Genomic DNA, 23,823 nt, shown 5'->3' on the forward strand with positions numbered 1-23,823 from the left:
GCATCCATGAAAAAGCTGTACACAATTCCGTAAGTGCTGAGAGCCGCATCCCCTGTGAAACCACCCCTGGGATCACTCTTTTGGGCAAATAGTTGACTATTTGGGCAGGCAGGGAGCTGCACGGGTTGAGGCTTCAGGCCTTAAGAAAGTTGGTCTACTTCTGGTTTTCATTTGCTGATAGGATTTCAATGGAAAGCCTGGCGTGTTTACCAGGGCCCCTCCGCCTTTGTAAGCCCTGAAGTCTAATATTTTGTCTCTCAAGCCGTGCTTTTTCCCCTCACGAGACCATGCAACATGGGAATCCATCAATCAGAAAGAGAAAGCAAAGACTAACAAAAGCCTCACCTGAATTGTTCTCCCTATTTCTAGAATCTTGATCCCACAAGTCCTGGCAGGTCTAATTACTCAGTCATGTTTTTAAACATATTTTTAAGGAAATTTTATCCAGTTTTTTTCTCTCTTTTGTTTTCCCCTGTCCTCAGCAGGATTTTTTGATATGCCTCGTAGCTGGAGACAGAAGTCACTTGTAATTATTTAATTACATGTTTGATGCATGATTTCTCTGCAGGGTCTTAGGCCCCCTTGGTAAGGGACTGTACCTATTCTGCTCAATATTCTTTCTAAAATACCAGTCATAGCATCTGACCAAGGAGGAGAGGGGCAATGAGAAAGAGCCACATGTAGAGTGACCAAATGATTGCATTCCTCCATTTACCTAAAGGTAGATGTTGAAAGCAGAGTCAAACAGCTTAAAAAACAGTTTGCAGAGAACAGAGGGGGAACCCTGGTGATAACTATTGCTCTCTTTCTAGCTTTTAAAGGATATAATGGTACCATGTGTTTGAGGGGCACATCATGGGGATTAAGAAAAGCCCTCTGTTTTGAAAAATTATTGATCATCTTGAAAAAAGCATCCACAGTGAAGAAGTGGGGGAAATGCAGGTGACAATACATTTAGGAGTGACTGATAGGTGAGGAAACAGACACACGGAATCTTATTTTAAGAAGATTGCTTATGAGGGAGAGAGAAGAAATGGAGAGTCACAAGTGCATGTTCAAAGGTAAAGGTTGCCACTAGAAATGCAGAAATGAGATGCAGAACATCTGAACTCTAGAGAGAGAAGACAGGCCACTAACAAACCAGAGGCTAGAGCCTCACAGATTGCGTAAAGTGAACACATATGTAGTAGACAGAGGTTATGAAAGAGTATCACTGAGATTTAGGTGGTTGAGCCACATAAAATATAAGGATGGAAGGAAAGGTACCTCCTTTAAAATCCTGCATTAAAAAAAAAGTCAGCTATAAATGAATATGCAATAATGACCACACAGATAGCACAGGCTCATCCTTTGCAGTAATTCCTGCATTGAGTTCTGACAAGACTCCATCTTAAAGATGAGTACACTGGGCCACAGAGCAGGGAGGTGACTCGTGCGAAGCTGGTCACAGCATGTGGAGAAGCCAGTTTTTAAACGTGGGGGGGTCTGACCCCAGAGCCCCGCTCATGACTACCACCATTGCCACTTCCATCAGAACTTGAATGCCAACATCAATACCTCCACTGCCCCTGAAATAGAATCCAATCGGTCTGATGCTGTTAACCTGTCCATAGCATTGATCACTGTTGTTTATAAAGCACTTTCAAGATTAGAAGTGCTTTTGGTTGTACTGTATATGTTTATTACGACTCTCTTCTGAAACCTATTGCAGTAAGCCCTAATGCTACGTGTAGGTAAAAGTGTCAAAATGTTCACTAACCTCACAATTTAATAAGCTGAAGGAGATCCTGTGTTGAAGAGGTAGGCAACACTCAGGTCCCAGAGAGCTGTGGCGGGACAGAAAACAGCACTCTCGTTGTAACGACGGGCACAGAAGTACCTTCACCAGCAATGAAGGACCATTGAGAATTTCCTTTTTGTTTCTATTATACAGCTTAGCACGTACTCTCTTACACATCTTAGGCCAACAGAGACTCGAACAATTGCACTATTGCTCCAAGTTATCCATACTTCCAAAACGGTAAGCAGAAAAGCCTTCAGGCAGTGTGGGCATCTTGATGGAGAGCCATGACACGCTTTCAAGCAAGAGGATGACAAGCAAGATTACTGGTTTGAGTAGCAGTGTGGAGAAGAGGGGAAGGGTTGGTACAGAGACCCACAACGCAAGCCTGGGCGAGAGGAGATGCAGAACCTGTGGGATGGATCCAAACAATGCACCAGAGGAGCGGAAGGAGGTGGAGCGGCTGATGGGACATGAGGAAGGCAGCGGGAGAGGCATTCGGACAACTATGGCAAACACGGATGTCGCAATGGAAAGCGTGTGTTTGGCAGTGTGGCACGAGCGTGTGAGAATACACATGTGGTGTCCATGTCAGGTGAGAGGACATCTTGGCTTGATAACAAAAGAGATGGGAAAAGCAGATGCTTTACGCTGATTAGAAGAGTGTTACCAGCTAGTAAAAACTGTTTGCCCCAGTGAACGTGTTATTCCATCACATTGGCATGGTCACTGTCTGCGTGGCTTGCTGGCCACATAGGGCCCAGTGGAGAAACTGCATGCTGTTTCCAGATATTTTCGATTATCAAGCATTACTACCCAATTTTCTGTGTGTGTGTGTGTGTGTGTGTTGATTCTTTCCTATTTCTTTTATCTGAACTACTCTATACTCATCTTTCAGCTTCTTGGCATTAGGAAAGAAGAAAGGAAAATGTATTGTTAATGAGAAAATGTGTTAATTTTAAGAAACAGGACTAGACTTTAGAACTAGAAGAGGCACACTACCAGCCTTTTGCCTGTTTAAAAAAAATTAACAACAAGAAGAGAAAGAGGGGCTCCCTTATTCATCTACACATTGTCTGTGGCTGCCATCCCCCTCTCAGGGCAGAACTGAGTAGTGGGGACAGAGACCTCACGTCTCACAAATCAAAGCTATGTCTGTAAATCCTCGCTCACACCGACTCTGGAAGTTAAAGGGGTGGGGGGAGGGTTCTTCACTCAAAGGCAAGCTTGCAATTTCACTAACTGGACCTCCTTGGCAATGGTGAACTGGTATACACATTTTGGCCAAAGAAAGAGAAAAGCCACGTGTTGAAATAATTCTTTTGTGCAACCAGAGATAAAATTCAAAAGTGAAACTGAATCGAGTCCCAGGCCAACCCCACCATGACCATTGTAAACACAAGACAATACCACAGAAATGTACTTTGACATGTGACACCACAAAAATGCAAGGGTTAGAACACGCGAAGTCGTCATACACTGGTCTATGTGACGAATGTGAGGAACTGGGAGGAAGAATGGTCCTCTCCCATCCGACAATGCTATCAGTGCCATCGGAAGGACTGGCTGACACCTCTCTCCTACAGGCAATAAAAACTAAACAGTCCAAGCATTTAAGTCTTAATACCCCTGTGTCGCACCGCGGTTAGCCTGACTTCTGCTATTCTTACGCATGTGGATCCTGCCCCCCTCATTCCGCACAGGTGAGTGAGCTCAACCAGACACGCATATCTGTTCTGCCACCTCAGACACACACAGGGAGCCTTGTCATGACCCAAGAGACACTTCCTTTACTACTTTGTTCCCAAGTTCCACGTTCTTACCCTTGCCTTTATTTTTCCACATCATTACTGCTTGTTCCTTAAGCCACCTGGTCACAGAGTAAATTCATATATTTGTTTTTCAGTAACTACATTTAAAATCTGACATCAAGTGTTAAATAAAATGTGTGGTCCAAATCTGCCGTTCAAATCTGCCTTGAAAAAACTTGGCATTTTATTTTTTTTTTAAGCACTTTCTGGCAAAACTATTTGCTTCCAGTCACAGGAAAACAAACACTGGGACACCAAGGGTGTTGAAGGTCAGAATTAATATGCTTTTACTAATTAGCCTGCCTGAAAGACTTTGCTCTGCTTGCACCTTTACTGTACCTGCTTATAATCAGCTTTCCTTTAATGAAGGGCTTAAATGTCCCAATTTACTAAAAATAATAAAAAATAACAACAATAACGGAGAAATATCATACCGTAAAAAAATTATAAAATATGTGCTTTTAAAGCATATTGATTTTGGTTGCATTTCTCTTTTCATAGATTGGTAATTAACTGTATCCCTGGATCCTAAAGGATTCTAGCACAGCCATGTTGGGGAAGGCAAAGGAAACACTATGAGCCCAAACTGTGTGACAATCACTTAGTGTCCTTGAACAGCATCATTATGAGGAAAGTGTGCAGAGTCCTCATCGGCTAGATGTTCAGCATCAGTAATCACATGTCTCGTGAAGACGAATAAAAGGGAATTACATCCAGGTGCTCCTGTGCGCTCCGGTCCCCAGTGGTTTGCTACAAAGATTTCCCCGAAGGCAGGTGCAGATTCTGGGCAGGGTCACCAGGCAAGGCAGGTTACAAGGCGGTTGTGATTGGCATCTGGATGCGACAATAGCCAAACCTTCCCCCAAATGATCACGGACCTGTTTTCACTAATAGGAGAAAATAAAGCGACAGAGAGAGGGACACCCCTGGGATGCTGATGCAAGCCGTATTTTCATTTTCTGTTCTTACCACATTTTGTTTGGATTGCGAGCCTTACATGGAAAGGACTAGAGTCTCTATGTAAATCGAGTGGCTTTATTCTGAATTTCTGAACAAAATGGGCATTTTTTCCCTCTGAGGACTCTGTCATCTACGTCCCCTTGCATTTGCAGCAAGGAGGGAAAGCTCAGGTTCGATTTCTGTTTTGGGCAAAGAAAGTACTGTTAACTCCCTGTCACCAGCGCATTATTTCACCCTGGGTACTTCTGTGACATTCCAGTTGCAAGACCACGACAAGATGTTGAATTTGCTGCTTCTTTGCAGCCTCTGATATACCCCAAGGAAGGAATTTCCACTGGGTGCTGAGGAATGCTCCCATTACCACGAAGTTGTTCAGATTGGTAGAGATGAAGAGTAAATTTGTGTTGATCTTCAGTTGTGAAGATAATGTGATAAAAAAGCATCATAACTGAACAATCTGTTTTAAAATCCAGGTGGTGTTAAACTCACAGATGTCTTCGTAATAAGCTGTTTTGAATTTTTGAGGCTACTTAAGAATTCTATAGTCACAGATTTGGAACTATAGAAGTTGAAGGCGTTGGTCATTTAGTACAGCCCTCAACTGAACAGAGGAGCATGACCACACCCGCAGAAATGTAGTGTACCCAACGTCTCAACATTAGGTAGATTCACTTAACACTAAGTAACACAATTAAGCATCATGTATTCACATAGAATATTGCATATCATGGATACCCCAAATATAACATTTGGGCAACCATATTTTGTATGTGTGATACCAAATGAATGAACAGAATGTTGATTTTATAAATTGCAGATGACTCTTAGAAAAACTCCTGTCTCATCATCAGCACTTAATAAATATTTGTTCAATGAGCAATAGTTAACAGCTAATGTTTAATGACTGTGAAGGAATGTGTGTGGCAGAGACTGTGCCAAGTTTATGAGGTAGGCTACCTCCTTTAATCCTTTCCTACCCGCTAGATATGAATCTAGTACACAGCATTATTATCCCAATTTGAAAGAAAAGGAAACAGTCACTAAAATGATTATGTGGTTTGTCTAATTACATTTAGCTGATAAATAATGGAGGCTGGATCTGAAAATTATCAGTCTGATCCCAAAGCCCTCACTCTCAATCCTATAGAAGAGAGGGAGTTAATATACTGTCTTTACTTTATACTATGATGTAAATGACTGAGAATACACTCTTCCTGGAAATTCGACTTTTAAAAGAACACTGAATCAGAAAGGAGAAAGGGTCACCTAGGGGAAAAGAAAAGGTTCATCTGGTTATATTCCTGCCAAAAGGTAGATTTTGACACAGTTTATTTATAATACTAAGGTTAATAATTTACAACATTAAGCAACATGTTGGAACATATTCATATGTCTGAGTTGTTTTCATTATATGAGGTAAGATATTTAAAGCAAATAAGGAAGAGGGGTGAGTTATATAGAGAGATCCTTTCTTGAACTGCAAAAATGAGATGTTTATACTAGACTTTCAATATTTTGCTCATGACTATGTAATAAGTTATGCATGTATTTATAAATCTTATCATTGATGGGTCAAATCTGATATTTCTGATATATAACATATATGTAAAATAATTCACATCATCATATATTTGTTTTCGAATGTTATTTGAAGATCTCCATTCAAATTTCAGGAATCATTTTACTTAAGAGGTTAAGAATTTGAAATAAATAATTCAAAATAAAAACCATCTAAGTTCTATTTGTAATTATTCAGTTTCTAAATATAACTCAGCATTTTAGAGATTTCCAGGATTTGCTCATTAATTTTGCCTCACAATAAAAAAACTGCATAAAATATACAGGAATGTGAGCTGAAAGGACCATTTGAAATAATTTCATTAGATGTTATATACCTAGCTTCAAGTAACATTTTGGAATTAACTGCTAGGCGGCGGGGGGGGCGGGGGTACAGGGAGAGAGCTGATCTCCAATTGCTTTTGAGCTTCCAAATAAATAACAGCAACACCATTTACTGTTTATTATCTGAAGAGCTCACACCTGGAAAACAAATCCAAAAAGGTTAGCAGTGCTGGGTAAGGAATATTTGGGCGATCACTATTTCACCTCCTATCCCATTTATGGCTTTTAAACACTTCTTATTCCACCACTTCCCAAGAATTGTCCACATGTGCTCCGGCCCACTCCCAAAAAGCCTCCTGCTTACACTTCAATCCTGAAATTCAGCAACTGTGGTATGGTGGGAAACACTTGTCAGGGCCTCATTTCCTACACACCACAAGGGTAAAAAATACCTCCCTTGCAGGGCAATAAGGGGATTGAATGAGGGGGTATATAAGTAAAACAAATGGAAGCAGCTAATTATAAGCTTACCCTCTACTAAGGAAGATGCATGGTTAAGAAAAGCCATTGGGTCATTTTGGTAAAATTGTCTAGTTCATTAACTGGTAAATTTCATTAAACCGTGGCACACCTAATCAAATTACTCAACCAAACGCACCAACTGAGCCAGAAAATCAAACAGTAACTTGAGGGCAGAGGACCCAGGTAGACACTTCTCCAAAGAGGACGTGCAGATGGTCTGGCCAATAGACAAATGGAAAGATGTTCAATGTCACGAATCAGCAGACAAATGCAAATCAAAACAATGAGGCATCACCTCACCCCTAGAATGGCTATCATCAATAAATCAGCAAACAAGTATCGATGAGGACGTGGAGAAAAGGGAGCCTCCTGCACTGTGGGTGGGATTGTAAGTTGATGCAGCCACCGTGGAAGACAGTGAGGAGGTTTCTCAAGAAATTCAAGATGGAACTCCCATATGACCCAGCAATCCCAGATCTGGGTATTTACGTGAAGACATACAAAACACTGATTTGAAGAGATATATGCTATGTTTATTGCAGCATCATTGACAATAGCCAAGATAGGAGAGCAACCCAAGTGTCCACCAATAGAAAATTAAATGAAGAAGAAGTGTTACAGGTATGCAATATAGTGTTACTCGGCCATGAAAAAAATGAAATCGTACCATTTGTGACAACATGGATGGACCTAGAGGGCACTATGGTAAAAAATAAGGTGAAATAACTCAGTCAGAGAAAGGCAAACACCGTATGATTTCACTTATACACGGCATCTTAAAAACAAAATAAATGAACAGACAAAACAGAAACGAACCCCCAGGTACAAAGAACAAACTGATGCTTGACAGATGGCAGGGGTTGGAGGCTGCGGGAAAGAAGGTGAAGGGATTAAGAAGTCCAAATTGGCAGTTACAAAACCGTCACAGGGATGTATAGTACAACTGAGGGAGTGTAGTTAATAATATTGTAGTTACAATATTATTGTAATATGTATAATGTCAGGTGGGTACTAGATTATCAGTGGGATTACTCTGTAAGTTATATAAATTTCTAATCACTATGCTATACACCAGCAACTAATAGAATATTGAATGTCAACTGTAAATGAAAAATAATTTTTTAAAGAAACATAATAAGTTGATGTAGACCGATTACTTTTAAAGTCAAAGAGAGCCTTAAAAGTAAGACAAAGCTGCTCATAGAAGGAGCCAGCATTGCCAGAGAAAGTGCCTCAATGCAGAAGAATCTCTTCCTCCCCAAGAATCCCAAACTCCAGGGAGCAGTCCAAGCCAAAACCGTGATCTCCCTGCCTAGTCCTTCAAGTGACGTGCAAACACATTTTCTGTGCAGCTGGAGGCTTGGTTATAGACAGAAGGACCCTGTTCAGTGAGGCTGGTGCTAACGGCCTAACTTTTTTAAAGCAGAATTTGGAAACCTTCCCAGACACTGCATCTGCCCCGAGCCCTTGCCCCTCAGAGTGCAAGGCCGGCTCGGGAGACCGCGCAGACGACTAAATGTATTAACGGTGGACAAGCCACTCTATCTTTCGCTGCTGCAGCAGGAGGTGATCCCATCAAAAATCTGTCTGCTGGCTAGCCAGCAAATGCAAGCTGACACGCTCGCTGGGCTATGCCCAGGTGCGGGAAACGATGCTGTCCCCTGGAAGAAACACATCACGAGCCATGTGTGGGGCCAGGGTGGTAGGTTTTAGTTCCCTTTCAAAAGAAGTCTCATGTTTAATCCTTAGATTCTTTTCCAGATTACCGTTGTTTTTTCTGTTCCTTCCTTTCTTTGACTTTTAGAAATACTAAGCAGAAGGTCAGCATCTGAGAGGAGCTCAATGGTTGACTTTCTAAGTCTCACTGAAGATACCGGGGTATCCGGGCCAGTACTTAAGCATTCATTAATCACAACATCTCTCACCTGGAGCCATCGTGATGCATTACCTCAGCAGCAAACTGTTTACACGTTAGGTGAAAAGGAAACAATGCTATTTGAGCTACGTTTCATAATGCAAATTCCATTTCATTGCCCTCAACCCACACACCATTTTAACGGCAAGCTCTTTGCTCCAAAATGACTTTCTCACTGATAATCAACAGCATTACGAGTTTTCAGAAGAATACAGATCCTATACTTTGTAAATTGGGTGAAGTAGGAATCATCAAGAGTTACAGTTTCCTCTGTCTATAGGGAAATAGTGCTCTTAGAGGTAACAGGACTTCCAGAATCCTGTGGTAACAGTAAGACCAAGAGTTGGAGGAGGAGAAGGTGAGGCAGGGTTGGGTGCTGTCTGTGTTTAAATTTTTGACATTTTATTGGAAATTACTTTGCATTGATTTTCATTTTAAAAAATCATCGCACTGAAATAGTATTTATATTGATTACCGAGTTTCCTGCTGCTTTTAAATTTTGTGCCTGAAGCAAATGCCTCACTTGCCTTACTCTAGTGCTGGCTCATAGAAGGGATGTTTTTCCTGAAATAACTTTTTTCTGTAATAGTCTCCACAGAACGGGGGGGTATTAACAGTTATTCTACTTTTTATTTTTAAGTGAATCACATAGGGATACTTATCTGAACAAAGTTAAAGAGCTTTCTTGTATTTTTCTAGAGGCTTCCATAACTGAAGTCATATTGAGAACCTCCAAGAGCATGGGGCATTTCTCACACTCATCTGCCCCAAGAACTTTTCCACAGAGCCAGTCAACAATATTCTAATAAAAACCACTGGTAATTTGTGCCCGAGAACCATTTTTAGCACATACTTTGACCCAATAAGAGCCTTTCCACATCTATGTTTTTTCTTTTCTTTCCTCCACTTACACCACGCCCCACCCCAGAATACAAAAAAGACATGTTCACTTATCATTCAAGCTAAAGTCATCAATGGGCTGAATTAGTATTTCTATAAACAGGCACAGTGAAAAATCATTGCAAAAGGGATATCAAAATAATAAAAAACACTTAGGGTCTTTGAGCCTCTTCAATAAAGTGAGGTCAAACCCACTTACCTGTAAAGTCTGTATTGATGGGGTGGGTGGAGCTGGGAAATCGGCAATACCCGTGTCCAGTGAAGCGCATCCCCTTCACCATCCTGGCCTCCGGGGCTGGGAGAGAGGACTCTCTCCTCTCCAGCTGATAGACCGGAGAAGGGCCGTTCAGTTCTTCAGGTGGGAGCCACCAGGCGCTGATGGTGGTGCTGCTGACCCCTTCCAGCAGAGGAGGCTGCAGCCCGGCTGGTGCTAAAGGTTAGAAAACACCAGTTACATTCGAGAATTCAGGTGCTGTCTCTAGACACAGATCTGCACACACATGGCCACATGCACTTGTGTGTTTCACACTCAAAATCGAATCTGCAAGGCTCTCAAGTATGTATACAGTTCCAGGAACTAAAAACACAAGAAAAGAGCTCATCTGAGATGGGAACAAAGAATTTAAATGGCTAACAGAACAGGGCAGTGGCTTAGAGGATGATCGACTCGCCCGCTCCCCGGAGCAAAATGCAACACGAAACATCCATGTACAGAGACTGCAGCCGCTCCTGAGACAACTGGGCAGTGAACGGCCAGGCTCTGACAACAAACAAGAGGAAACGAGGAAGGAGAGAGGGCCTGAGCTGGGACTCCAGGGAGTTCTCCCCCGCGCAGGAGCGAAAGCATCCTTGTCTAGGTCCCCTCCACCTTGCTCAGGGTACAGGTGCCCTATTGGGGCAGCTCTGACCTACCTGCAAGATCATGCAGCCCCTTCTCCACAGCTACCTTGCCTGGAGCCTCCTGCCTCTGAGCCAAGGCAGTGGCGGGCAGGACCAACAGGGCGTCAGCGCGCACAGGGGGCCTTCCTGCACAGGGCCACCCTCCCTGCTGGCCGGTGTCTCAGGCCCTGTGAGCATCAACCAGATTCCCAGCAGCTTCCTAAAACTACCCAGTGTGTGGTCTCTTCTACACACAGGACCCTTCTACAAGGGGCCACTTTTGCTACCACAACACAAGAGAGACTTTAGAGAAAAGGCTGGGGAGCCCACAGAACTCTCTAGGAGCTGCGGGAATTCCCCAGATCAAAGCGGCTCAATTACGCCCACCTGCACAGAGTGGGTGGGCCCTCTATCCACGTGCTCCAAGTAGCCTGTAAGGTCTCAGGAAGCCTGCTGCACCAAACCAAGGGAGCAATCAGGATCAATCCAGCATTCCTACAGGGGGCCCCTGGACTCTCTGCCCGGCATTGCTCTAGCTCAGCACGTTTTAGGCACCTGCTCCCAAGCTCCTCTCAGCCTGCTCAAATCACCTGGCTCACAGAGTCTACCCAGAGACAGCTTCTTTGGAGGGCCATGTCTCCAAGAATGGGAGACACAGCTATGTTGTCTCATTGTTATAAGCAAACATAGAAAGTCAAACAAATTGAAAACACAGAAAAGTATCTCTCAAATGAAGGAACAAGGAAAATCCCTGGGAAGAAACCCTAAAGAAGTGAAAATAAGTCACTTGTCTAATAAAGAATTCAAAGAAATGGTCATAAGGATGCTCATCAAACTAGAGAGGAATTTAGGGAGAATTTCAACGAAGAAAACGTGTAACAAAAAACCAAGAAGACATGAAAGGAAGAAACTTAAATTTTTTTTTTTTAATAAAAGGAAGAAAGAAAGAAACACATTAGAAGGATTCAACAGCAGATTAGCTAACACAGAAGAACAGATCAGAGATATGAGGGAGAGATTAGTGGAAAGTGACCAATCAGAGCAGCAGAAAAAAATAAATTAAAAAATGAAGATAGTTTGAGGAACCTCTAAGAGAACATCAAGTTCTCAACCATTCACATTACAGGGATCCCAGAAGGGATTTCTTCCAGTGTCAACACTAAAATTAATGTTGAGTACTTGAACTCTAACAATTAGTGGAGAACTTAGACTCACTGGGGAATTCTTCCACCCAGCAATTAGTCGATTCTCAGGAAATGAGCTACAGGGAATGAGCCAAACTAGATTATTTTTTTAATTCTCTTGCTCAAAAACAAAAAAAAGCATAAAACAAAACCACCCAAACTTCCAGCTGGCATGTTGTAGTGTCACCTGGAAGAGACAACCCAGCCTGTTTGAAAGGTGAGCACCCTACTGTGTCACTATCCTCTGAGTTCCCCTCGGACCAGAGCGGGGATTTTCAGTCAATAAAATTAGACTGGCCACGCACACATACGTAGGGTGAGGAGAAGAAAGACACATACTCCTGAATTATTAAACACGTGCTCGCAAACACAAAATCACTAAGGGAGAAGTTAATGAAAGATTATTTATCACATATCAAAGTGAGTGGATTACAGATATAAATTCGTTAATTTCAAATCAGTAAATTAAGAAAAAACATAGAATCATGGAAAGGGCTCTACAGAATTTTAAAGATTTAAGTTCACTTCCTAATTTCTAATTCTGAATGGTTTTTAAAAAGTCACTTCAAACATAGCTGCCTCAGTTTTCCCATCTATGACATGAAGATAAATTTTCAGTGGAATATTTTGACAAAAACTGCATTTTAAAACCATATGTATAATTGCTCTACCTTTTACCAAACAAAATTCTATATCAGTACAAAGCACAATTATTACTACCCAATAACACATCTTTCAAGTTAGATATGATACAAGAATACAGTTCATCCACATTCAGGATCTGTATTTACTTAGAAAATCTTCTTAAACATGTGAAGGATAAAACGGAACTTCAATATCCATCATTTCAAAGGATAACAATGTGCAATGTCTGTTTTTACGTGGAATAAAATTACAATGTTCCTGTATTGTTTTCAATAGCTCTGTAATCCAATTTCTAGCCTGTCTCTTCTATTCATAAGTATTCTTTTATAAAATACTTGATAATATATATTCTTCTCTATGCAGCATTTATTACTTTATACTCTGATTAATAGCATATCATTATGCATAAATTTACACTTGCAAAATTTATGTAGTGCGGGGTTGGAATATCATGGGGTAAGAACTGAAGGCTAAATGAGCAGAAACTCTGGCTGATGACGGGTCTTTAAAATCAAGTCTATTTATTTACTTCCAAGGAAGAGTCTGTTGTCTCTGAAGACTGCATGACCATGTCCTAAAACATCATCAACTTTCCACTGTGGAGACAGGGATCCAGGAAACCGCCTCCCCGCATCTCAGGGGTATGTGGGGAGCAGACTAACCTAAGACGTCCTCAGGCACTGTGTCTATAGAAAATAACTGTGACTCTCTGAGAAACAGTGGGCAACTGATCCACTTCAACTGCTCTCCCCTAAGTGAGCAGAGGATGAAAAGTTTCTCCCCCAGACTCGCAGAGATCACTCAGTCTTGCCTTGTCGACTGTCCACTCTCTGATGAGGGGAAAAAGAACAAAATCCATTTTGCTATTTCCTTCTTTCTGCATGAGTCTCCTTCAAAAGGAATAGGTATAGCAAAACTGACCTGGAAAAGAAGAAGACTAAGGTCCTCGCTGGTGCCTTGAGTCCCTCGCTATGGGACACTGGTGAACCTGTCACCTGGACTCTCATTTCTTCAATACCTCTTTTGTTGAGGAGCACAGTGGGCCTGAGTACTCTAGGATCAGTTTCAAAGTTCTGAGGCCTGAACACTGTCAGGCACTGCTTCTCCATCAGTAAACCAGGGGCGGGGGGGGGGGGGGGGAGCACTGGACATGGGATCCCTCCATTCATTTACCCTCTTCAGTGCTGAGTCAACATGTCTCTTGGCCCTAGTACAGTGTATAAATAGGATGTTTATTCTTTGTTCTATGACGTAATGACAAACCAGAAAGCTATGCTTTCAGGGACTTTAAGGGACATCACCGCCTGGGTGAGTACGCCCTGCCTGAATGACCCTCATCCTGGTGATCAACAGTTGTTTGCACGTAGCTCAGGTCCAGCACGTGAAGAGAGAGGAAGAGAGAGGAGGAGCCGGGGTTGCTGAGCTCCTCTCGGGAGCGGCCAAGGAGGCAGCGGGCACATTCCCTGAAGCCCACCATTGATAAAAGGCAGTGGCGTGGACTGTAATTATGACATTCTTGCTACCCAAACCTGAAGCTTTTATGGGGCCTCTGCAATTAACTACTTAAATGCATCGTAACACTTGCTTCTCTGACAGCAATGTATTGATTTTTTCATCATTTTCAAGTCTCCTCCAGCACAAATAAATGTACTACAGTTACAGTTAATGCACTGTGTACATGCATTAAATGCCAGTGCGACACAATTTATTATTTGGTGACATATAGAATTGAAGTCTGGCTGCTCAGAAAGTAGCATCGCTGATCCAACATCCAAATGGAAACTACCACTGTCCTTGGTATTTCCATTTCTCTGGCTTCTAGAGACCTTTCTTATAGGATACTGAGGCTTAAGAAAAGATGGGGGGTGCTGGATATAAATCTTTTATATGTGTCAGTGTAGGATAAAATTAAAAATAGTCTCACAGAGAAAATATGGTTTATATTTTCCTAAAGGCATCACTGTGGAATCTACGGCAATTTTGTTCAGATGATTTTTTTTGTCTACTTAATTTCATTCCCTGCACATATTTAGGGCACATCCATCAAAATATTTTGCATCCTATAGTCTCTCTGATTCCATTTTTACATTTTATAATTGTGTTGTTTTAATGCCTTACTATAATTAGTACTTTATAAAGCTAAAACAGTGGTTTAAAAAGCGTGAATTCTGAGTGCCATTTCTGTGTGCCAAAAAGGCCAAGTACAGCCACTGCTAAAGTCACATGTCTGCATACAGACCTCACGACAGAGGTCATTACGTATTTTATCAACCAGTCTTTTTCTTCAGTGCATCCACACATTCAAGATTAAAGTTGGTGAGGAAAGGCAGTTAATTTTGTTTTGTTAGAAATAATATCATTTTAGTTTTAGCATCTAAGACAGATGCCAGCGTTTCACTATGAACAGATGGTAATTCCATCTAATAGTGCATCTCTGTATTAGTCAGGTCTGTTGTGTATACAAACAGTAATAAACAGTAGGTAAGGATCAAAATAAATTTTAATTGTTGACATTAAATTCTGGCAGCCACAGTTCTAGGGCTGCAATGCTCCTTTTTCAAGTCTGTCAGATTTACGGACGCTGCGAAAGCTTTGCCGAAAGCTGCTGGATCCCAGTGTCAATAAAGAAATGTTCTCAGGCTACCAATGACTGGATCGCACCGGGATGTCTGTTTTCCTGCACTGAAATATTTCTTCCAGAATGACACAGAATTGGTATGACCGTCTTTGTGATGGTCTGCTAGGATTTCTTTTAGAATTCTCCTGATGGACTGAATATTTCATCAAGAAGTTGATATAAAATATTATGTCCCATTGTTAAATTGGGGGGGGGGGGGTAGGAGATCACAGTATTATCACAGCCACTTTCATATCTTCCTAAGTAAGGGACTCCCATTGAACTCATGTTATTCTACGTGCAAAGCTGGGTATTCCTGAACTTCTCTGAAAGTGACATCATTCCTATCATCTTGTTGGCTTTGCCCAAGTCTCAAGGATTTCCCTGACTATCAGAGCTCTCATCAGCTGCTCTTTCATAGGCTTTGCTGTAGATCAGATATTCCAACAAGCACCCATTTGGTTCTCAGAGTACCTCCGGGTCTTAATGAGTTGCCATTTATTTTGAGAAGCTGCCATGTTTAAAAAATAAGAAAGGGAATCATTGAAAAAAAAAAAAAAAGGTTTGGCATTCAGGTGACTGTTCAATAACAAACATGCTTTGCAATCCTATTTCTTTAAAAAATGGATGCATTTTTTTTTAATCATGAAAAATATATTGCTTCCACCATATGGGACAACCAACGACTCACCAACCGATTTAAGAGGCAGCATATTGAGCTGACCATATGTTACAGTGCTGTTGAATGGCTGAGTGATTCATGCCCGTCACATTCTAGTATATCAATTAAAGCTCCTTGAAGTCTGCATGATTTGTGTCTCTGTTATTAAACCCTGCTAATTCATCCCACTTACACATCTGTTATAAATCTCTAGGAGTGCTGCATGATTCATGGCGATGTGGGAGCATGCTGCAGCAAATTCTTCTCCTTGTAATTAACAGTAAATTGTTTTACTGCCATGCAATGAATTTTTCAGTTATATTGCAAATGGACTCCTAAATGTGCGGTTCTTTCCTAAGAACCGACTTATATCATTAGGCAATTAAAAAGTATTGCTTTGAACCAAAAGCTCTTAATCAAGAGAAATACAATTTAAACATTGCGGAAGAGCTGCGGAAATTTGACACGTTGGTGAAAAGTGTAACGAGAAGTGTAAAATTATTTCTGTTGCTGAAGGAGCAAAACAAACAAGAACCCTTCCATGTACCCACGGTGTCGCCGAGGCTAATGGTGGCTTGCAAGCCTCGGTGGGGCAGGTTTGCAAGGATAGTGTTCATCCGAGAAGTTACTGAAGTCATCTGTCGCTACCAAATTTCTCAGATTGCTTTACGGTTCCCTAATTGTAAAGCAGTGCCTTTATTCTTGAAATAAATAATTGGATAATTAGCCCAGTGGAATCATCAGAGGGTTCCTGTGCTGTTCCAGTGTTCTTGTCAAAGGTGAAGCAAATTCATTTCAGCTCGCCTCTGTAGCTCTTCGCGGAGGCTCTGACTTTTTTCCCCCCAGTTTCCTGGCAGCAGCCTCAGATTCATGAGTCCGTACATCAAGTCACTAGTTTAACAACAAATGGAATTAAATTCAAAGAAGGGAAACTAATTGAAGGACAGCAACAAAAGTGTTTGGTAATGTGCTTTTTAATATGGCATGCCACATTTGCATGATAATTTTTTTCCTTTTTAACATGGAGCCGAAAGTGACTAGCTTAATGAGGGATTATTCCAGACAGGAACGAACAAAATGCATTCATAACTAAGAACAAAGATTGTATTATGAAACAAAAAAGAGGCAACCTCAGAGAAGTAACTGGATGATTGGTTTATGCATTATGAATTAAAAAGATAGAAAAATATTTATATTGGTATTCACTAATGACTATATATATACAAGATTGTTGTAATTAAAATTATAAATTAACATATTAAGAGTGCTTGTTTAATCACTCTGGGTCCTATTTGCAGTGAAAAGACTTATGTACCTGCATGCAAAACAATGTGTGTTTCCAACCCAGTGGCAAGCAGCCTATACGTTTTACTTTGGATTCAGAAAAGAAGCTCCATGCGCCACTAATCACTTGCTTGATGGGAGGTGGGCACGTCTAAGCTCTGGGTGTGGAGGTCAATTGTCCGCAGGCAAAGGAAATGGCGCATTGTCCCTCCAGAAATGGATCTCCCAAGGAAATTTCTCTTTTAAAAAAAGGTTTAAAGTGTACTTAATTGGCAAAGGATGGAAATGCACAAATTTCCTAGATTAAAGGGGTGATTTTACAAGTGTAATAAGGACTCTAAGTGGGCCCAGTCCCTCAGCTCCTTACCCTCCTACCCCCTGAAGCAACTCCAAAGCCATTGAGGACCCTGCAGGAAGATTCTGTGATGGAGAAAGAAGCAGGGGCTGCTGGGAGCACCCCTCCAGTCTTTGCTATGGCCCAAAAACCAGAGGGGGAGACGTGGAAGGCTCTGGATGAAATGCACCAATTCTAACAAAATAAAAATATATATACTTAAAGCACAAGAGAGCAAATTATAATTCTCAAGGCTTTTAGTGCAATGGCCAGATAAACCTTTGGGAGTATGGTTTTGATTGCTCTGAGATTTCACGCTGCAAGAAGGCTGAATATGCTTCTGATTTTTGGCGCTCTTGCGAAGTGTGCCAGTGTTGCTGGGTTCTTTTGATCCCAGCAATGAGCTCATGTGAACTGCATTTAGACTTTAGAGTGAAATTTTCCCACTAATCCACTAGATTTCGTTGGAATAATACATACCCTCCAAATTGCAGTTTTATTACTAGAAGAAATGCCACAGAGAAACGTAAAGTTTCCAGTGAAACTCTCATCCTTTCCTCCATCAGAACTGTTGACTGTTCTAAAGAATTGGCTTTTCCCTTGTTTACTTCTATGACTTAAAATACATAAATTGCATCCAAATGTTTAATCTTGAGAAATTTTGGAAAAAATTCTTATTTACTAAAAATAAGGAGGCAAGAAAGAAATTGGATCTACAATCGCTGGGTTTTGCTTTGCATTCCAGTCAAAACAAGTAAGTTCATGCTCACTGATCTAAACACCCCTGAAATGGTGTATTTGATACTAAATCAAACAGCAAGCAAAAATTATTTTTCCATGCAAGTGATTTCATTCTCTGCTTGGCAGATGAAGACTCAGAGAGTTCTGACAAAATATACTAAGTGATTAAGAAATAAACATTTTCCCTGAGGAACACTAAAATAATGTGCCTTCAGATAAGAAAGGATTTCACAAGGGAACAAGCACTAATATAATTTTAATGGAAATTGAGTAGAAGGAACATTTCGCAAAGCGTGAAGAACCACACACTTCAAAATGACCGTTTCGTCTTGTCCTGCAAAGCTTCTGCTCCAGAGATGCTCCCTAGAGAGCTCCCCAGAGGGTCGCCGATGAGCACAGGCTCCTCAGGGTTCACTACTCTCTTGCTTTTCCTACAGCACACAGACAACATTCTCCTTCTAGGGTTCTCTCTTCTCTTGACTTGTCTGATTCTGTTCTCTCTGGGTCCTTTTCCTAATGCTGATCATTTTTCTGTTCAATTTAGTCCTCCTTTCTCCCAAAATGTAAGCATTAATCAAGATATAAAGTTATTTTGGAGTTTTCTCCACCTGCACTAATTCATGGTTATCCATGGTTTTAGCTCCCAGATATAGAAAGATGATTGCAAAATCTGCATCATCCTTAGGCATTTGCATTCTCCATTGCTGGCTGTTTGTATTTGCCATAGGTGTGTTTCCATCAAACAAATGTAAACTCATGGGTTGATTTCTTCCATGTGTTCTTTCTTCATCTTTCCCATTATACTGAATGGCATCACGACATGGTCCACAATGTTTACTGATGCCTTCAATTTTTCCCTCTTCTTAACCTGTGGATTTCTCTTCCTGGACCTCAGTCCACCCTCTTCTTTCAACCTTTGCTTTTGTTTATATGATTTGTTCCCTCGTTGCCTCTTAGAAAAGTCTACCAGGCTCTATTTCCATGCTTTCTTGTTTTTAAATACATTTTATTGATCATGCTATTATAGTTGTCCCAATTTTCCCCCATTTGCCCTCCTCCACCCAGTACCCTCCCTTCCCTCCAGCAACCACCCCGACCCCTTAGTTCATGTCTATGGACCACGCATATAATTTCTTTGGCTTCTCCATTTTCTATGCTATTCTTAACACCTCCTGTCTATTTCCTACTTACCAATTGTGCTTCTTAATCTCTGCACCTTTTCCCCCATTCTCCCTCTCCCCCCTCCCAGCTGATAATGCTCCAAATTATCTGAACAAAACCCCAGAAAAAGAACGAACAAAACAGAGATAGCCAACCTATCAGATGAAGAGTTCAAAACACTGGTGATCAGGATGCTCAAAGAACTCACCGAGTATGGAAACCACATAAAGGAAGAAATGAAGGCTACACTAAGTGCACTAATGAAAAATCTACTGGGAACCATCAGGGGAGGGGAGGAAGCCAGGATTCGAATCAACAATTTGGAACATAAGGAAGAAATAAGCATTCAACCAGAACAGCAAGAAGAAACGAGAATTCCAAAAAAACGAGGATAGTATACGAAGCCTCTGGTACATCTACATACTTTATGTTCATCTATTGTACACTCCGCCACCAGAGCAAAGTCTGCATAAACCCCTAGCGTTCATCACCTGGGACAGCGCCGTGTCTAAGACAGTAACTAGCACATGGTATACGGCAAAATTCTTTACCGATCTTTTATAGTCTATCTCAAATGCTTTTTATTCCCAAGCTCCCAAATCCCATGCTCTATGTTCCTGCAGCTTTCTTTTATACTTTCTCACACGTCCCCTGGTGTTAATCCTATCTGTAATATGGCAACACCTTAGTGCAACACCACTGAGGCATCTTTGAATGGATCACCTTTGGATCCCCCCCTCAGTGTTTTAAGTAGCAAGCTTTTAATAGATGCTTACGGAAGTAACCATTCACAAAAAAATACAGTAGCAATATGATCATGGCACATCACTGACTCTATATTGCAACAAACAAATTTGAAATTTGTAGTTTTTGAGCAAAACTTTGAAATGCATATAATTGTGAATGACACGCTCCTTATAGAACTGAAAAACAAATGCTTTTAGACTTCAGCTTCCTAAGGTTTATCTTTGTAGTACTCTCCTCGGTTTTGGTGCTCTCCATTTTCACTTTTATGTTATAATAATCTTATGAAACTGAAGGTGTAAAGTAAACTTCCTCGTTTTGATAACATTAGAAATTCTGTAACATTTACATTCTGACTGGCAAATAATAATGTTTATTGAGGATTTACTCTGTGCTGGGCACTGCTTTAAATAATTAACATGTATTAATTCTTTTCAATCCTCCTAAGAACACTATAAAATAGGTTTTCCTTATTTATAAATTGGAAAAGGAAGGCACAGAAGTAACACAACTAACTCAAGGTCACCCAGGTAGTAGATAGCGGAGCCCAAGTTCAAGCCTTGACCTTCTGGCTTCTTATTTCATCCCCTCAATATGAGAACAGTATCTTCTTTTAAAAAGTCAATTAACTTTCACATCTCATGGCTTTCAGAGAACATGTCTCCACGTTCTAGTTTTCAAGCCTAGAGAGGCAGGGAGAGGAGAGAGTAGGCTCAGGTTGGTCCTAGTTCCGTAATTTTCTAGTGCACAGCCATGACCTTGAGCCCATCTCCTGTGAGTAAAACAAGATTTGCACAGGGCATTTGGGTGCACTGTCTTGGGTGCCACAGGAAGTCACTGCAACCAACGAGAGTGATGGTAGTGCTAACATTATCCTTGGTACATTGAGTTGCACGAATTCCATTTCATAGACATTCTTCTTGTTGTACTCTTTCCAGCTCCAGGAATTGTCTGGTCTCTAGGGACGGGCATGTCTCCCCTTCTTCCTTTAGTGTGTTTGTGTGGACACAAGAGAGCCTAGATCTCACCTAGAAGACAGGGATGGGACCAACCGAGCTAGAGCAGGTGCAGACGTGTGTGTGGGAGACACCTAGGAATGCAGCCTGAAGGAGCAGACATTTGGGTGGAGGTTTGTTATTGAAAACCTTATTGTGAGTCATGCCATGAGGAAGATAAGTGGGACTGGGGACAGCCCCCAAGGCAGCAGAACAGGAATGTTAAGTCGGAGCCACGGGGGATGATTCAGATCGATGTAAGAAATCACCTCTTCAATGAGGTCTCTGAACATGGTATGGATTCGCCTGAGAGGTAGGAACTGCCCCGCCACTAAAGGTATCTGACTGTTGGACAAACGCTTGAGAGAGATGTTACAAAGGATTTATTATTATCGGCTGGTTGGTCACACTAGGTGACTTTTAAATTCTTGCAACCCCGAGAAGCCATGATTTCAGTTCTGCTGTCACGCGGTGGGGGTCCCTCTATGTTCCACGCCACCCCAGGCCAATCTTCAACAAGACAAGCTTGTCTTGTTTCTGTTTTTGCTTTCCCCAGCCCATAGGACAGATTTCTTTTTTAATTTTTAATTGCTCATCCTGAACCATTTATACAAATTGTGTCATTTTTCCTAAAGGAGACACAGAGTCTTCCTCCATTACCCACATATACTAACCCCTACTGATGTACACAAAATAAATACATATGCAGTCTTGTCAGAGAACAAGCCAGGTGTTCCATGTATGCAAACATCTGAAACACATGTACATTAAACATGGACAGGGTATAGATTAAATATATAAAAACACACAAGAGTCCAGTCATAGAGATAATAAAACATAATTTCTTGGGATTTGGGAGTCGTCCTCACTGATGGGCAATTTGAAGAAACAAAATTACAAGTGAGATAAATCTGAGCCCAACACATTTTTCCAGAATGAAAACAAAACAGAGCAACAGACTATGGAATTGGACCTAAAGACAGGAAGAAGGAGTAGGGAATATTTTAAAGCTAAATATGTCTGTATACTATCTCTCATTCATAGGAGTCTTTTAACTTCACATCTGGACATTTCTTTAAAGAGCAGCAGGAAACCCAGCCTTGGGAGACTGTTGATCAAAAAACTGATTTGAAAATATACTAAATGCTAAGTAACTGGGTTATCTAGGTAATAAGACACATAATCAGGTTTGTATTGAATCTGGTTTGTTCTACGTGAAACAAGCAATAATTTATACAAACCATTTCCTACCACGATCATAATTGATGATAAGCCTATTCTGTAAATTTTATAAACTTAGGAGATTCTCATTAATAATAAATTAATAAGTGTGCTACTGCCTATCCAATAAAGGAAAATATAACACCAGGTCAACCCAGTAATTTCTGGATGTCTGCCTTTCACCCCCTAAGGTAAGTGGCCCAACCCCGCAAAATAGGTCAAGACTGAGGGATGAGATATTTTGAGCCCCTATAGGAAGATTCCTGAACACTTCTAACAATTGTAAGGACACCGTTAGGACCCAGGATGATGGCTGAGCCCTGGACTTACTCTGCATCTCATTATACTTATTATGATACCATTACAACTCAGGACTCCTCGGTGCCTCTTAAGTTTATTATTTTGTTTAAAAACATCAAGGTAAATAGCAATGAGGATTTGTGAAGGAGCAGGAGAGAGCAAAAAAGATCAATGTTAAGTCCCAACTAGAGAAAGTGTTGGGCTTTGTAGGTGTTCATTTATAAATACACAATGTATTTTTCACGTCTGCTAAAACTGGCTTACCTGCTGCTAATGTCTGCCCGGCTCCTGCAGCACTGGCTACACAACCAACTGAATTGCAGAGAGAAACAGTGAAGTTGTAGATTCTGTAAGGTTTCAGTCCGCTTACAACATAGGACAATTGCTGGGGTTTGGCTGTGGCCAACACCTTCAAGGCAAAAAAAAAAAAACCAAACAAAAAAAAACAACCCAAGTCAGATCATAGGTAATCAGTGTGAAAAATATAATCCTAGCAATCAAAGTTCCAGGAATTCAAACAGAAGGAATTATTGCCAACCACTCTAGGAAAAGGGATTTTTGTGTGTGTGAAGTGTCTCAACAAGCGAGGGTGTAATTGATAATTGTACAACCACACTGTTTTATGAGGTAATAATCCAGTTCCTGACTGGATAAATGAGGAAACCAAGTTATTGCCTCATAAAGCAGCATGGTGATACGGTTATTGTCACCAATGGTAGAGATAAAGATGGTGACATGCCATTGTTAGCAGGAAAAGTCCAATTAAAACCACAGGGCTTGGCCAAAACTAACCCAGTGCAGTCATGCCCACATGCTATTTGATGGGGTCGCACAGAGACCTGTCACTTTGGTAAATCGACCCCATCATGTTCTGTAAAAAAATAAGAAGAAAGAAAGAAAGAAAAAAGTAAACACATTACTGAGCATCCACATGAGGTCAATTCTCAATTATCTTCCTTATGCAAATAAGCATATGCAGATTAGATCAAACGGTTATATACTTATTGAAATATTGTTTTATCACACAATTTCAGATGAAAATAGTAGATTTGAGCAAAGGAGACTGAGAGGAACACCCTAGTCCATAAACAAGTAATGAAATAACCGACAAAGAGGGTCGGCCCCATCATTAAAACGAGAACTGATCAAAGCACCCACATACATTTGCTTGGTCTGTAGCTACAAAGGCCCCTGGGAGTTATGCCCAGAGAAAAGTGACTGAAGTGGAGAGCTGACACCAGGCATAAGTAAGTGAAAAAACGGCTGCTTCTAAGGACTCAAAAAATCTCTGATAAATATAAATACATTGTATAAATATGAAAACTGT

General features: G+C 41.0%; 1 protein-coding gene across 1 annotated transcript in view; it reads right to left on the reverse strand.

Moving 5' to 3' along the window:
* USH2A (usherin) overlaps positions 1-23,823 on the reverse strand; it is a 499,855-nt gene that overhangs the window by 341,809 nt on the left and 134,223 nt on the right. The window contains exons 20-21 of the mRNA XM_053912470.1: positions 22,761-22,905; positions 9,930-10,160 (exon numbers count right to left, since the gene is read on the reverse strand). Coding sequence (XP_053768445.1) covers positions 9,930-10,160; positions 22,761-22,905 — 376 coding nt within the window. The remainder of the gene's footprint in view (positions 1-9,929; positions 10,161-22,760; positions 22,906-23,823) is intronic.

Source organism: Desmodus rotundus, chromosome 10 (assembly GCF_022682495.2).
Source record: "Desmodus rotundus isolate HL8 chromosome 10, HLdesRot8A.1, whole genome shotgun sequence".
Classification (NCBI taxonomy): domain Eukaryota; kingdom Metazoa; phylum Chordata; class Mammalia; order Chiroptera; family Phyllostomidae; genus Desmodus; species Desmodus rotundus.